Source organism: Bacillus rossius, chromosome 1 (genome assembly GCF_032445375.1).
Source record: "Bacillus rossius redtenbacheri isolate Brsri chromosome 1, Brsri_v3, whole genome shotgun sequence".
Classification (NCBI taxonomy): Eukaryota; Metazoa; Arthropoda; class Insecta; order Phasmatodea; family Bacillidae; genus Bacillus; species Bacillus rossius.
Genome location: NC_086330.1, coordinates 370,079,958 through 370,092,684, shown reverse-complemented (window position 1 = coordinate 370,092,684; position 12,727 = coordinate 370,079,958). Strand labels below are relative to the sequence as shown.

General features: G+C 42.8%; 1 protein-coding gene across 1 annotated transcript in view; it reads left to right on the top strand.

Annotated features, from left to right (window-relative positions):
* Window positions 1-10,661, top strand: part of LOC134528635 (serine/threonine-protein kinase Nek8-like) — a 51,280-nt gene extending 40,619 nt beyond the window's left edge. The window contains exons 16-21 of the mRNA XM_063362431.1: window positions 3,838-4,053; window positions 5,618-5,710; window positions 6,981-7,070; window positions 7,157-7,248; window positions 9,546-9,771; window positions 10,581-10,661. Of these exons, the coding sequence (XP_063218501.1) occupies window positions 3,838-4,053; window positions 5,618-5,710; window positions 6,981-7,070; window positions 7,157-7,248; window positions 9,546-9,771; window positions 10,581-10,661 (798 nt within the window). The remainder of the gene's footprint in view (window positions 1-3,837; window positions 4,054-5,617; window positions 5,711-6,980; window positions 7,071-7,156; window positions 7,249-9,545; window positions 9,772-10,580) is intronic.
* Window positions 10,662-12,727: the final 2,066 nt, after the last annotated feature.

Sequence of the window (12,727 nt, the reverse complement as noted above, 5' to 3'; positions counted from 1 at the left end):
AAAATATCATATCCGTTGGAAAGTTCTATAACTCGTAGGAGTAATGCCAAAATCTTTTGTCTGAATAAGTTTTTGATGCAACCAACCATAAATGCAAGGAGTTGAAAAAACAAGGATTGGCGTACAACAAAAACATAAACCTGTTCGTAGGCATAACATAGATATTGTTCAAATTATATATTAATCTTATAATTTTTATCTATATCTTTTGCCTGGACATTTTTTTTGATCAGATGAACCATTTCTGAAAGGGATTAAAAAAAATAAGAGTTAAAATTTAAAAAAAAAAAATCATAATTTTGTACCATGACATCTGTTAAGTCCGTAGGATAAAAAAATATTTATAAATCCCTCTTTAGTTTGTACACTATCAAAATTCGATCAAATTGTTTGTAAATGTTATACATTTTCCCTAAAACAATTTTTGATAACACGAAACATTACTGCCAGGGGTGGAAATTACAAGGGTATGAAAAAAAAAATTCATTGTTTTTTAAAATACTTTTCCATTATAATTTATTGTAAAACATCTAAACTTTATCTAAAATCTTTGGCTGGAACAATTTTTGATGAAACGAACTATTACCGTAAAAACAGGGGTGGAAATTTAAAAAAAATTAATTAAACCATTTTATTTTCAAATTCGTCGGAATTTATTAATAATTATCTTAATATTACCTTAAACCTTTGTCAAAATAATTTTATACGACCAAGTATAAGTGCAAGGGATAAAAAATAGAGTTTAAAGATAAAATATAATTGCATAAGTTATTATGAAATTCATTAAGTCATTCAATGCTGGATGCATTATGTTAAAAAATATATATTGAAATATTCTGCATGTAATATGAGGAAAATGTTAAATAGATATTTTTTTGGATTATTGACAAACTTATAGGATGTTATGTCGGCTACATTAATTTCTTAATATATTCCTAGAGTTTATAGTAGTTTCCCTAATATTTAAAAAAAAAATTGGTGCTTTGAAATCTACCTACGGCTGTAGGCTGTGCCGAAAATGATTTTTTTAATCTTCCGTGGCTTATAAACTGACCAAAAAATCTGTTGCACTGATATTTAATGCGTTCAGAATTACTATTACGATTGTGTATTACGTAATCACGAATTTTAAATTTTTTTATGCTGTCACAGTAGGCTCGGTACAGTTGGATGATGGAACACTGTTAGTTACTACGTCCTTCATCGATGTCACTGGTACTGTTGACATCCATTGTTCTGCTGCTGAAGACACTGCATTCGTTAAAATCCCCCGCTGCGCTGGAACAGTAGGCGCAACTGTTGCCGTTGCCAACAGGATCTGCCCCGCCATCACCGTCGTCACCACAGGGATCTAGGGATCTCTGGAGCTGTCAGCAACGTAGCCATCGGGGTCTGCGCTGTCGATGGTAGGCCTTCAATCCAGGTCGAAGTTAATGTTGGCAATGATGCAAGAATAGGTAGTTACGCAACTTACGCCCCCAGACTAGTATTGTGTCCGGGATTCCGGGAGGATAGACATATCGACAAGATTATTTCTTTGTATTCTTTGTATTGTATTTAGTTCATTTAAGCATACGTTTTAAGACATTTATAAAGATAGTACGTAGTTCTTATGACTCAGTGGAAAGGGTACATGTGCACTTAGCCGGCTGATGCGTAGCGAATGTTTGTAATCTGAAAATGTCAGCGGGCATGTACACAGAACTGTTTGTGGATCTCTGTATGCTGTACAAACCAAGGATGATTATGCGCGTGCGTCGCTGCTGATTCCTGGAAGCCGGAGTGCCTCGTGACCGGACGCTTGAAAAACTGAACTTTGATTAGGGCGTTGCTGGCAGTGGACTTATGTGAGAGACGCTGAGGGACAGCGAGCAGAGGAGGCTAGGCTCTCGGAGAGAGCGGATGTCTAGAATGTAATTATGGTTGATATGGTTGTAGCTGATTTGTACGTAAAGGAAGTGTAGAGTTGGGAGCAGGAGTAAAAGAGATCTTCTACAAGTTCATCGAGTTCCTTCTTGGGGTACCTATCCCTTAATTTTGGCTATCAGCGAGTGTACCGCTCGGCACTCGAACCCACCTAGACCCGACTGCACAGTAATAGGCAGACGGGTGCAACACTAGTCAAACAAGACGATCCCCTCTACACCACAGCCAGAGGTGGACTGAGACTCTCGTCTTTCAGTCCTCACCAGTGTTGCCAGATTGTCAATGTCAATGTCTCGTACCAAGGAGCCAAAATTCTCGTACGACACACAAAACATCTCGTACACAATGGTATTGTAAAAGCAAAAGTTTAAATGTGTTTCTACAATATTTTTATATCCTTGACATTTGAGTTACAAGCCTAACAAAAGTAAACTAAACAATTTTCACAATCCTATGATTACATAAGTAAAACATTATTAACAATTTTCACAACAATACAATTATTCCTGCCATTCACTCTTTTTGCATTATTTTTTTCGTAAAAAATATCCAGTTTTTTTTTTATTTTCGTTAATTTAACATACAAAAATACTCTATATTGTGAGTTTGGGGTTGTACATTTAACATTATTCTGACTGGGGCATCATTTCCTGTGCTAGACAAATCAAGGTTGGCACCTGCTAATAAAAAAACAAAATCTATCTTTTAGTCGGCGTCGCCTATGTTGCCAGCCAAAAAAAAAGTCAACGCTGTCAAGCAGGAACTTCACTTAATGGTATTAAGTTACAAAATAAATGTTATACACTTGTTTTGACAAAACGATACAATAAAACTAATATATCTTACTAGAACCCGGGTAAAAAAAACCAACATTGATAATGATCTTCAAAATTCTCGTACAAAAGCGTACGATATCCAACTTTACCTCGTACAACGTACACAGGTTCTAATTTCTCGTACAAATACGAGAATTCTCGTACGTCTGGCAACACTGGTCCTCACTTGCATACTCGCAGCGACAGGCGCGAGACGCGGGTCAAAACAACAGCGAGTTTAATAAATTGTTTTACAAACAGGTTCTTGCTTTCAGTCAACTGATCCTGTGTATATTTCATAATGTCGGTTTATTGGATGCGCTGAAACAGTATTATTTGTGTATTATTCCGGCATCGTTCGGAGTAGCAGTGAATGACGTACCGCAGTACTTGCACAAGCGCGATGGAAGTCCGCCGTGCATTAAAGTCTCCCGGCGAAACTTGAACTCGAACTGCAACTGACGGGACAGGACCTGCGGGCCGGGGAACAGGCGGGTGGTGGCTGCACAGGGGGAAAGGAGGGGAGAGTGCCCCCCCCCCCCTCTCCTAGAGCTGGGCGGTGTTGCAGGAGCTCTGGAAGGACGCCTCCTCCCTACTCCTTGGTGGACACAATTGCTGCTATCTAGCGGGTATACTCGAACGTCAGGTTTGCTGGTTTACGCGTCCGACTGAAAGTGTTTAGTTGATGTTCTCACTCAGGTGGTGCGCTGGTCACTGAAGCGTGGCGTGGCGATCATTTCAACAGTCTGCCAGTTGAACATTTTTATAAACTGTTAGACTGTTGAACTGTACGCCTAAGTTTTCGGTTTTTTTTCTTTGCTCTTGCTTTAGGTGTTTCTTCCCCGGACTACTAGACGGCATTAATCCTTGGCAAAGTCATTTTCATTGGCTGAAAAGCTGAATTCCCGCCCCATGACATAGATCCCCTTGAAACGGGTTGAAGCGGGGGGGGGGGGGAGGGGTGACAGTGTCCCTATTGGCTAACCGGAACAGTAACTTATTGAAAGGGAAGGGCTGCCTCCGTCTGTATTGGCTCGGTAGAAGAGTAGGAGTGTCTTCGACTGACTGACTGTCAGTTGATACCGGCCCGTTGCAGGCGGAGGTGGGCAGGGCGCTGGAGCTGACGCGCGTGCGGCTGGGCGGGGCGCGCGCAGTCAGCGTCAGTCTGGGCGCCGACCACACGGCGGTGCTGACCGAGGCGGGCCAGGTGCTGACCCTGGGCCGCAACAGCGAGGCGCAGCTGGGGCGCGGCCACGCGCGGCCCTGCGCCCGCCCGGCGCTCGTGCGCGGCCTGGCCGACCAGCGCGCCACGGTACCGCCCTCAACCCCACTGCCACGCCACACGCATCACTAGAGACCGGACATATTCGCCACTTCAATTACCTGTAGGCTATACTCCATGCGGGGAGATTACATCTGCTCATTGTCATTGGCTACTGACTCGTGACGCCTGTTTAACTGGGACGCTAGTGATTCGATACTTCTTTTGGTTAAAGGTTTTTCACTGGCCGAGTGTCATTCAGATAAACTGAGGCCCAATCACCGATGCGTAGAGGCCTGCAAAAATTCGCGGATTCCGTGACCTCCAGGATAGACTCTACTACACTCTACACACTCGGGCAAATGCCACCTGTTCATTGGCTGCTGACTTGTGAGTCGTCTCGACTGGGTGGCCTGTGATTCGGCACTTCTATGAGTGAGGGTCTCTAATTGGCCCCCAGTCCTCCAGATTAACAGTGAACCAGTGGTAGAAGCAGCGCTAAGGCATAATTATATAAATTGTAATATATCACGAAATGAATCCGCGAATTTTGCAGGTCTCTACGATGCGGTAAAAAGACAAAGATTTATCACGAAATGAATCCGCGAATTTTTCCGGTCTCTACACATAACAAGTTTACCTACCTTTTGCACCGGCGAATTCATTCACAGTCATTTATCTAGCACATAGTTGTACAAAAATGCATGAACTAAATGGATTGGAAAAAAAAACTGTTTGACCTTGCATCTATCAGTACCTACATTTCTCAAACACACAAACATTTGCTGATTTATTATTATTATTTTATTATTCTGAGAAGTTCTGTCTAGACATGCTTATGACTAATGATTTTATTGTATAAGTCCATCATGTGTCAGAAAAAAAAGAGGGTATTTGTTGAATGATACAATATTTTATAAATATAGACAATGTATAAAAGGTAAAAACAATAACTCCAAAATATCCTGTTTTTATTTTTAAAACTAAATTGACCTAAAAAAAAATACCATAAACATCTTGTATATTGCTATAGGAGGAGCACTGTTGCAGGGAAGCAGTCCTTCCTTCACAGACAAATATAGCATTGACGTTATACACTATGCATGTTTACCTGAAAAGATAAGGATAATCCAAACAGCACATTTCTGTAATGTTGCATAAACGTTACATTTTCGTAATCTAATACATATTTTGCATTATAGGATAGGATTAAGGTCGAGTAAGGTGAAGGAAAAGGGGGATTATAGCAGGGTGATAGAAGAGGAAGAGTAGAGCGGGGTGAAAGAACAGGTATAAGTAGGGATGCACAGTTGGATGTCATGGCCATCTTCTAACATGCCCAAAATGAGCTGTTTACAGGTTTTTCCTGCTTAGCATTAATTTTTATTTTACTACACATTAAAACAACTTTTGTTCTAGTCGCTGGCGTCATGTGTTTATTGCGAGCATTGTGTGAGAAACAATACTGATGTCATGAGCATATGTGTACTTTACAGGAAGATATTTATAATATCCTGCTTTGACCTCTTCCCATGTTTTTGCATGCGCAACACATAGTTACAATGATGAAGCACCCTCCACACCTTGTACATCTGTTTGTGACTGTGCTGTCCAGATGGTGCAATGTGGGCCGACCTACACCGTAGCAGGAACCATCGAGAATGCAGTGTACTTCTGGGGTACTCGCTACAACACCATCAACTATCAGGTTTGCTCGACACACACTTTGTCTCTTCTAACTAAATGTCCATTGGAAGATGATCAATCATAAAAAAAACACTCTCTTTCTCTTCTTTATTTCTCTCTCTTTCTCTCTTCTCTAACTCTTTCTGTCTCTCATCCTCTTTCTCTCCCATTGTCTTTCTCTCTCTCTCTCCCTTTCTCTTTCTCTATTTATCTTTACCTCTCTTTTTCTATCTCTCTTTCTCTCCTTTTTCACTCTCTTTCTTTCTCTCTTCTTCTCTCTGTGGTTAGCATAGTAGCTAATTCAAGTAATGTTATTCAAATGTACACTAACTATATTTTATAATGAGTGGCGATAAATCTGAAATAACACCAAAATACAAGTTAAAAAAAATCACATATACAAAGAAAATAGGTAAACCAATAACATTGTGAATTTTTAGTACCTCAGAACATTGGTGTGAATTAATTTATTGTCACTGCCCAGAATCTGCATAACATACATAGGTACTTGAGGGAAATAGTGTTCCCTACGGACGCATCTAAAGAAACATTCCAGTAGGTTGCAGTAGTGCAGACCATCTGATTTGAACATTTTGAAACGAACCTGATATTAAACTCAATGTTCGTTTGTCTTACACTGGTTGAATCAACAACTCATTTTTCCAGCCCCTTCTCAGTCGCACCTGTGTTTCCGTACCATGTGCGTCTCTGCCTGAGGACGGGAGCAGATAGCAGTTCCCGAAACGTCGCTAGTTTCTGTTTTAGAAAACTGTTGTGTTTGTTTCGTCCTTTTCGTTTGGTCGTGTTTTTCCTCGTTTTGACTGTTGCGCTGAATATATTTTTTTTTAAATTTTGTACTGTCTTCATTTGTGGGTTTTTTTTTCGTTTCTCTTTTGTTTTTGGAAAACTATTGTCTTTGTTTCGTCTTTTCGTTTTGCTGTGTTTTTTTCTCGTTTCAACTGTTGTGCTGAATTTTTTGGGTTCGGTATTTTTGTGCTGTCATCATTTGTGGGTTTTTTTTCGTTCTGTTAGTCCATTTCTCTTTGTTTTTCTTGGTTGACCATATTCCTGTAGTGGAGTATTGTGTGGTGTTAAATCCTGAAAACAGAAATGTTTTGCTTGATTTGTGTTTTTTATCATTTATGTTTTTTTGTAGTTTTCTTCTACAGACATACATGTGCTAAGCAATGGCGTATGTCCAAAAGCTTACATCAAGTCACTGTGTAGTAGAGGTGAGTGTCAGGACACGCAGGCGACCCGGGTGGATGGCTGACGGTGTCTCGCTCTTGCAGGACCTGCTCAAGAGCTCGCTGGTCGGCTACGAGGCGTCGGGAGCGTGGTCCAGCTACAACGCCAGCGGCAAGGCGCCCCAGGGTCCTCACGTGAGTGCTCGTCCTGCCCGAGCCGCTTCCTTGTCCCGTCGACCCGGGCCCCCGGTTCACGCCAGGCGGGGTGCTCCTGTCCGCAGGCGGCGCCCCAGTACTCCAACGTGTTCGCCGCGTCCGGCCCGCACGACAGCTTGCAGTCGGAGGTGGTCCTGGAGCCAGAGGAAGTACTGGCGTGAGTCGCGACAGTCTCCGTCACACGACGTCAACTACACCACGCACTAGAGATAGGGGAGAAAACTAGGGAAACCTTCTTCTCACAGACGAGAGAGCAAAACCGCCGATCGTTAGAGCCACGGAATTTTCGCGCATTCATAAAGTCGCAAGCTGGAATGCAAACCTCCACACTGTCGCACTGTGTTCATGATCGGACCGCAGTTATCTGGACACGCCCCTCTACGACCGTGAGCCAACGATGTCCAGCTAAGAGAGAAGTAAGCGAATCAGGTAGTGCCAAATAACAAGGATAAAAATGTTCTCGCTAAGAAATCAACCAATGGGAAAGTAAACATGGGTCGAGCACACCTATAACTTTGAATTATATCCTGAGGCCAGAGGAATCCGCGAAATTTCCGGGACTCTGCCGATCGTGCATCTTCGGGGTTTTTCTTTTTTGTTCATTGTAAATGTGTTGTTAAAAGGATACTAATGGTCAATTAGGTTAGGTTAGCTACATTATAAATACTTTAAAACATTGTGGACGGTTGATTTGGTTAGGATAGCTACATTAAAGATACGGAAAGAAAAAAAGGCGAGCATGAACTTCGGGGAACTTCGGGTTTTGGCTCTCTCGTCTGTGAAAAGAAGGCTTCCCAGAAAACTATTCATGACACTGAAATGATACAAAACTCATTTTTGATAGTTATGTATTGTGACAAAATCAATCCCTTTATAAATCCAGACACTAAAGCTAGGAGATAAAACTATGCATGAAACTGAAATGATACAAGACTCATTTTATGATGGTTATTGTGACCTAAACAAAAAATCCCTAGGTACCTAAATCACGCGTACAGTTGTTTGAAGTGGTGATACTTCTTCATGCCACGGAACTGAATCCTCAAAGAGTGCAGAAGAAAATGTTTGTGTAAAAAAATTGTACGTACGTATTTAATAGTGTTTTTACAGGAGTTCCTCTCTGAAATGTGTTACAATTCTTCCTGTTGGCAACGACTACTCAGACTTTCTGGTGGCTGATTCAGGTTACGTGTGATAGTCTTGTAGTAATAAGTACGAGTGGGATGCATGTACCGAGTATAAACATTTGCTCCTCGATTACCCGCTCGTCACACACACAAAAAAAAGGCACAAACTGTTCAATGTTAACCACCGTAAAAACTCAAAACGAAGGCAAGTCCCAAATTTTGACATGCGTTGAAACTGCAACTAGGAATGAAGTTCCCTTCCCCAAGGGCTTCACCGACTGTTGAATGCAGCTCTTCAAGACAGTGTGTGGAGCTGAAGACTGTATGACACAACGTTCAGGACTAGACACCGCTAGTGGCTCACTGTTTACAACTACCCTCTGTTGAGGAACCCTTGTTGAACACAAGTTCCGCGCAGGCTGAAGAGTTGTCTTGTGACAATGGTGTGAATATGGTGGAAAAAACTGTTCTGCACGACATGACATGGCAAATCTTCCGTGATACAGTCAGGATGCCGTTTCCTTGATGCCGGATTGTAATTACTGTCACACATAGCTGCAATGCATTGCTGTTCATGGAAAGCTTGAGAGGTTTAGCTTAGTCGGCAGTACCTATTCCGCGATCCTTGTAACATAGTTTCTGGGGTAACACAAGAGCACTTTTAGATTGCGACTAAAGAGAAAGGAAAAGATCAAGCAAAGATAGCTTTGTTAAAAATAAATGTAACAATAGAAAGCAAAGTACCTACTACCAAACCTGGAAAAATTTGTAGAACTACATAATATAAAAGGGGGGCGGGGGGGGGTTGACTGCTGTAAAGTCGGTTTACGGACGATAATTTTACGTGATAACGTCATAAGAAAACATTGATGAAAAAAATTGCATACTTTTTAATTTTCAAATATTATTTACAGTTTTTTTCCCAAAATTTAATTTAAATAATTTGTTTAAATATAAATCACGAACAATTAGTTTAAAAGGCCCGCCTTAACCTGTTTGATATATTAAGGAAGATTTTCTCGCACGGTGGTGGTTTGGCCGGTTCTTGCACGCTCGTGGCTCAGGCGGAACGCGACAATTATTTTTCGTGCGTGCAGCGGCCGGCGTCCATCCGATTTATAAGACGTTAACACGCCATGCCAGTAATTGTTTAAGTGTTGGTCGTACAAAAACACTATAGCCTCCAGCTGGTGCAGTCAGTGACGTAGCTAAGGTGACTGGCGCCGCTGGCCAGAATTGAAAGAGGCGGGGGGTAGGGGGTTGGTTCAGTAACGCGAGCCACCCGCCTGCCACCCGCCTGCCACGGCGGCCGCGCGCTGTGCCCCAGGCTGTACGCGTCGCCCGGCCAGCTGGCCAAGGGCGAGGCCGCGGTGCTGGCGGGGCTGCACCCCGCGCGCGCGGGCCTGCTGGTGCACGTGGACACCACGGTGCCGCTGGCGCGCGTGTACCCGCGGCAGGACCTGCAGTCCGGCTCCAGCGGCGACGACTCGGACTCGGACCTGCCGGGCGGGGGCTCCACGCGCGAGGCGGCGGAGTACGACAGCATCGGCCCGGTGAGTGGCGGGCTGGGGTCGTTACCACAACGCCGAACGTACAATAACGCCGAATGCCAAATTGACCGCAACGCCGACAGCTAGAAAACTGCTGTGTACCACAACGCCGAAATACAGTAACGCCAAAAAATGTTGCTGCTTGGGGGGGGGGGGGGGGAGCAGGAGCAAAATGAAAAACAACTGAATGAATTTGTGTGCTAACCTTACCTAACCTAACCTTTTCGGCGTTGTGGTGCGTCCCCGGCGGGCTGCAGGACACAGCCAACTGTCTGGTCAGCTGAGCGAGGTACGGGTGACTATGCTGGGTTAATGGTCATTGCCGCAGCTCTAACACCCTCCCGATCAAACAACAGTCGAGCGATCCCTAACAGTGCTGTAATAAATAAGCTCTATTAGGGCGCATATGTGGGAGGGGAATGTGAGAATGCCGGCCATAGGGTCGGAATAATCTGTCGCATCCACGCGCGCCCCGCCCGCTGAAGTGTGGGGTGCGCTAGGCGAGTTCTAGAGACTACAGCTGCCCCTGTAGGACAGTGCGTGACTTAGCAGCGCAGAGCGCTGAGCCATGCTACATGCATAGATGCACGCGTGAGATCTGGGCGGTTGTTGCCCCAAAGTGCGATAGGGAGTGCAAGCAGTATCTTAGTTGTGCCACTGAGGCACAGGTAAAAAGAAAACTAAAATTAAAAAATAAGCTGTAGGGAAAATTAAGTAAAGACAGAAACTGTGGAATGGAACGTAGGAAATTCCAGGTTAAAGACTTGGATTAAAAAAAAAAAAATAGTGCCCAAAAATGATCTGTGTTGCAGATCCCGGACTGGATCAGAGCGGAGCTCGCTCAGTCGGAGGCTGCGTGGGTGGACCTCGACAGTCGCGGCGCCGGCAGGTGAAGCCGGCGCGGCTCAAGTTGCTACAAGCTCACAACTCTGCGGGCTCACGCCACTCCACACACCGCCAGTACTTGTTTTGCACCAAGCGCTTGGATGTGAACATTTCCCCACGTGACAGCCGAAGTTTATGAAAATTATTGGGATGCAAGTTGCTATTTTCAGTAATGTTCTACCGAACTTCACCCATTCTGTGTGGTCTATAAGATATCAAGATCAACAGTGTACCTGCACACATGCCAACGAACACTGCTTTACCGCAAATATACAGAACTTTCTCTTAATTTGATTGTAATGCCCGAGTGTAGTAGAAAGAACTTTAAATTTTACCATTTTATTTAGATTAAATATTTTGGTATTTGCTATTTAATATAATTTTTAGCATTTTAGCTTGTACTGTTTTATTAATTCCTTTATTAGGTGTGCATGCACTAAGTTTACCTGCAAGTTTATGTGGTTTTTTATATAGTTTTATTATGTCATCTAATTGCCACTTTGTACTGTATGTAATTTTATCATGTTTCTAGTCAGTTTGGAAATTAAAAATATAGTAACTTTAACTTTGTTTAAATCTTCGCCAATTTTGTTTCCAGTTTGCTAACATCTTTGGTTTTAGGGAATCCCTTTGGTGAGAGAGCGCAGCTTGGTTTGAAGTCAATTTAATAAACTTCAACCAGGTGTTAAGACTCATAGATGCAACTCCCAGTGGGGTGTCTGAGTTGTGGCTATTCACCTGGGAAGTGAGTAGTTTCCACGCTAGTACCTAATCATTCTTGGCAAGATGTTACGTATTTAACATATGACATAAAGTTATTATGTAAGCGACTTAGGTGTGTGCCGAGTAATTTCCTCAGGAGGCAGGCTTGCCGCCTGATGGCAGGCTACCCACCTGCTAATGTCGCCTTGTGGCAGGCTACCCGTTATACACAAAACAGTTTATCATTTTCTCAGATTTCATGTTATAAATTTTTGGGATCACGATTTAGCAGACATTTTAACTACCTAAATATAATTTTCTCAGGCTGCGAGAAATAATTTCTAATTTCATAAATTGTTTGTAATTATGTAAATAATTTGGTGAAAATTCTTAAATATTGCGCTGCCCCTAACTTGTTCATTGTGTATAAATTTATGACAGCCGAGGCATTTATAAATTTCAGACTTAATTAAAGTTCAGGTGAACTAACTGTAATATAATATTGTACAGCCTAATTATGTTTTCAGCAAATGTGTTGTAAAAGTAATTTTTAAATCAAAGGCCTTAATTACATTTTCAGAAAATGTCTTATACCAGTAATATAAAGCCTAGGTTCTTTTAAATAATTTGTATTTAATCTTATATTTGCAGGTATGTAATTAAGTATTATTTTATGTTCACAGAAAGTCAATTGTTCATAAGTACGACTGTTATATAGGAAATGTGGGGTAGTTAGGTTGGTAGGCCTGCAGTGTAAATAGAGGCCAGTTTGTAATGATGGCGGCCAGCGTGTCGGTCGTTGTTCATGGTGATTGTATACGGGAGTGAGGACTGCAACCTAAATATGTGTTGAGGGACATAACAGTGGCGACGAGGAAAATTATTCTTTCCCGGGCGTGCGTGTGGGAAACGTAAACAACTACCGCGATGGCGATGTTTCCCGCGTTCGGTGAATTTGTTCCAGGGCGTGACACGTGGCACACATATTCGGAACGATTGGAATACTACTTTGTGGCGAACAAAATAAAAGACAGTGATGAAAAACGGGCTATATTTTTCACCATTTGTGGGGCAGAGCTTTATAACCTTGTGACCTCATTAGTGGCCCCAAAGTCAACATCCGAGGTGGCATTTCCGGATATTTTGGCGGTACTCACGCAACACTGTGAACCCAAACCGAGTGAGATCGTGGAATCGTTCAAATTCCATAATAGGAACCAGCGCGAAGGTGAATCGGTGGCGGAATTCGTGGCGGACTTACGACGGCTCAGCATACACTGCAATTTTGCGGATTTGGATCGTATGTTGCGGGATCGGGTGGTGTGTGGTGCGCGGGACACAAAGGTGCAACACACACTTTTGACAAAAGACA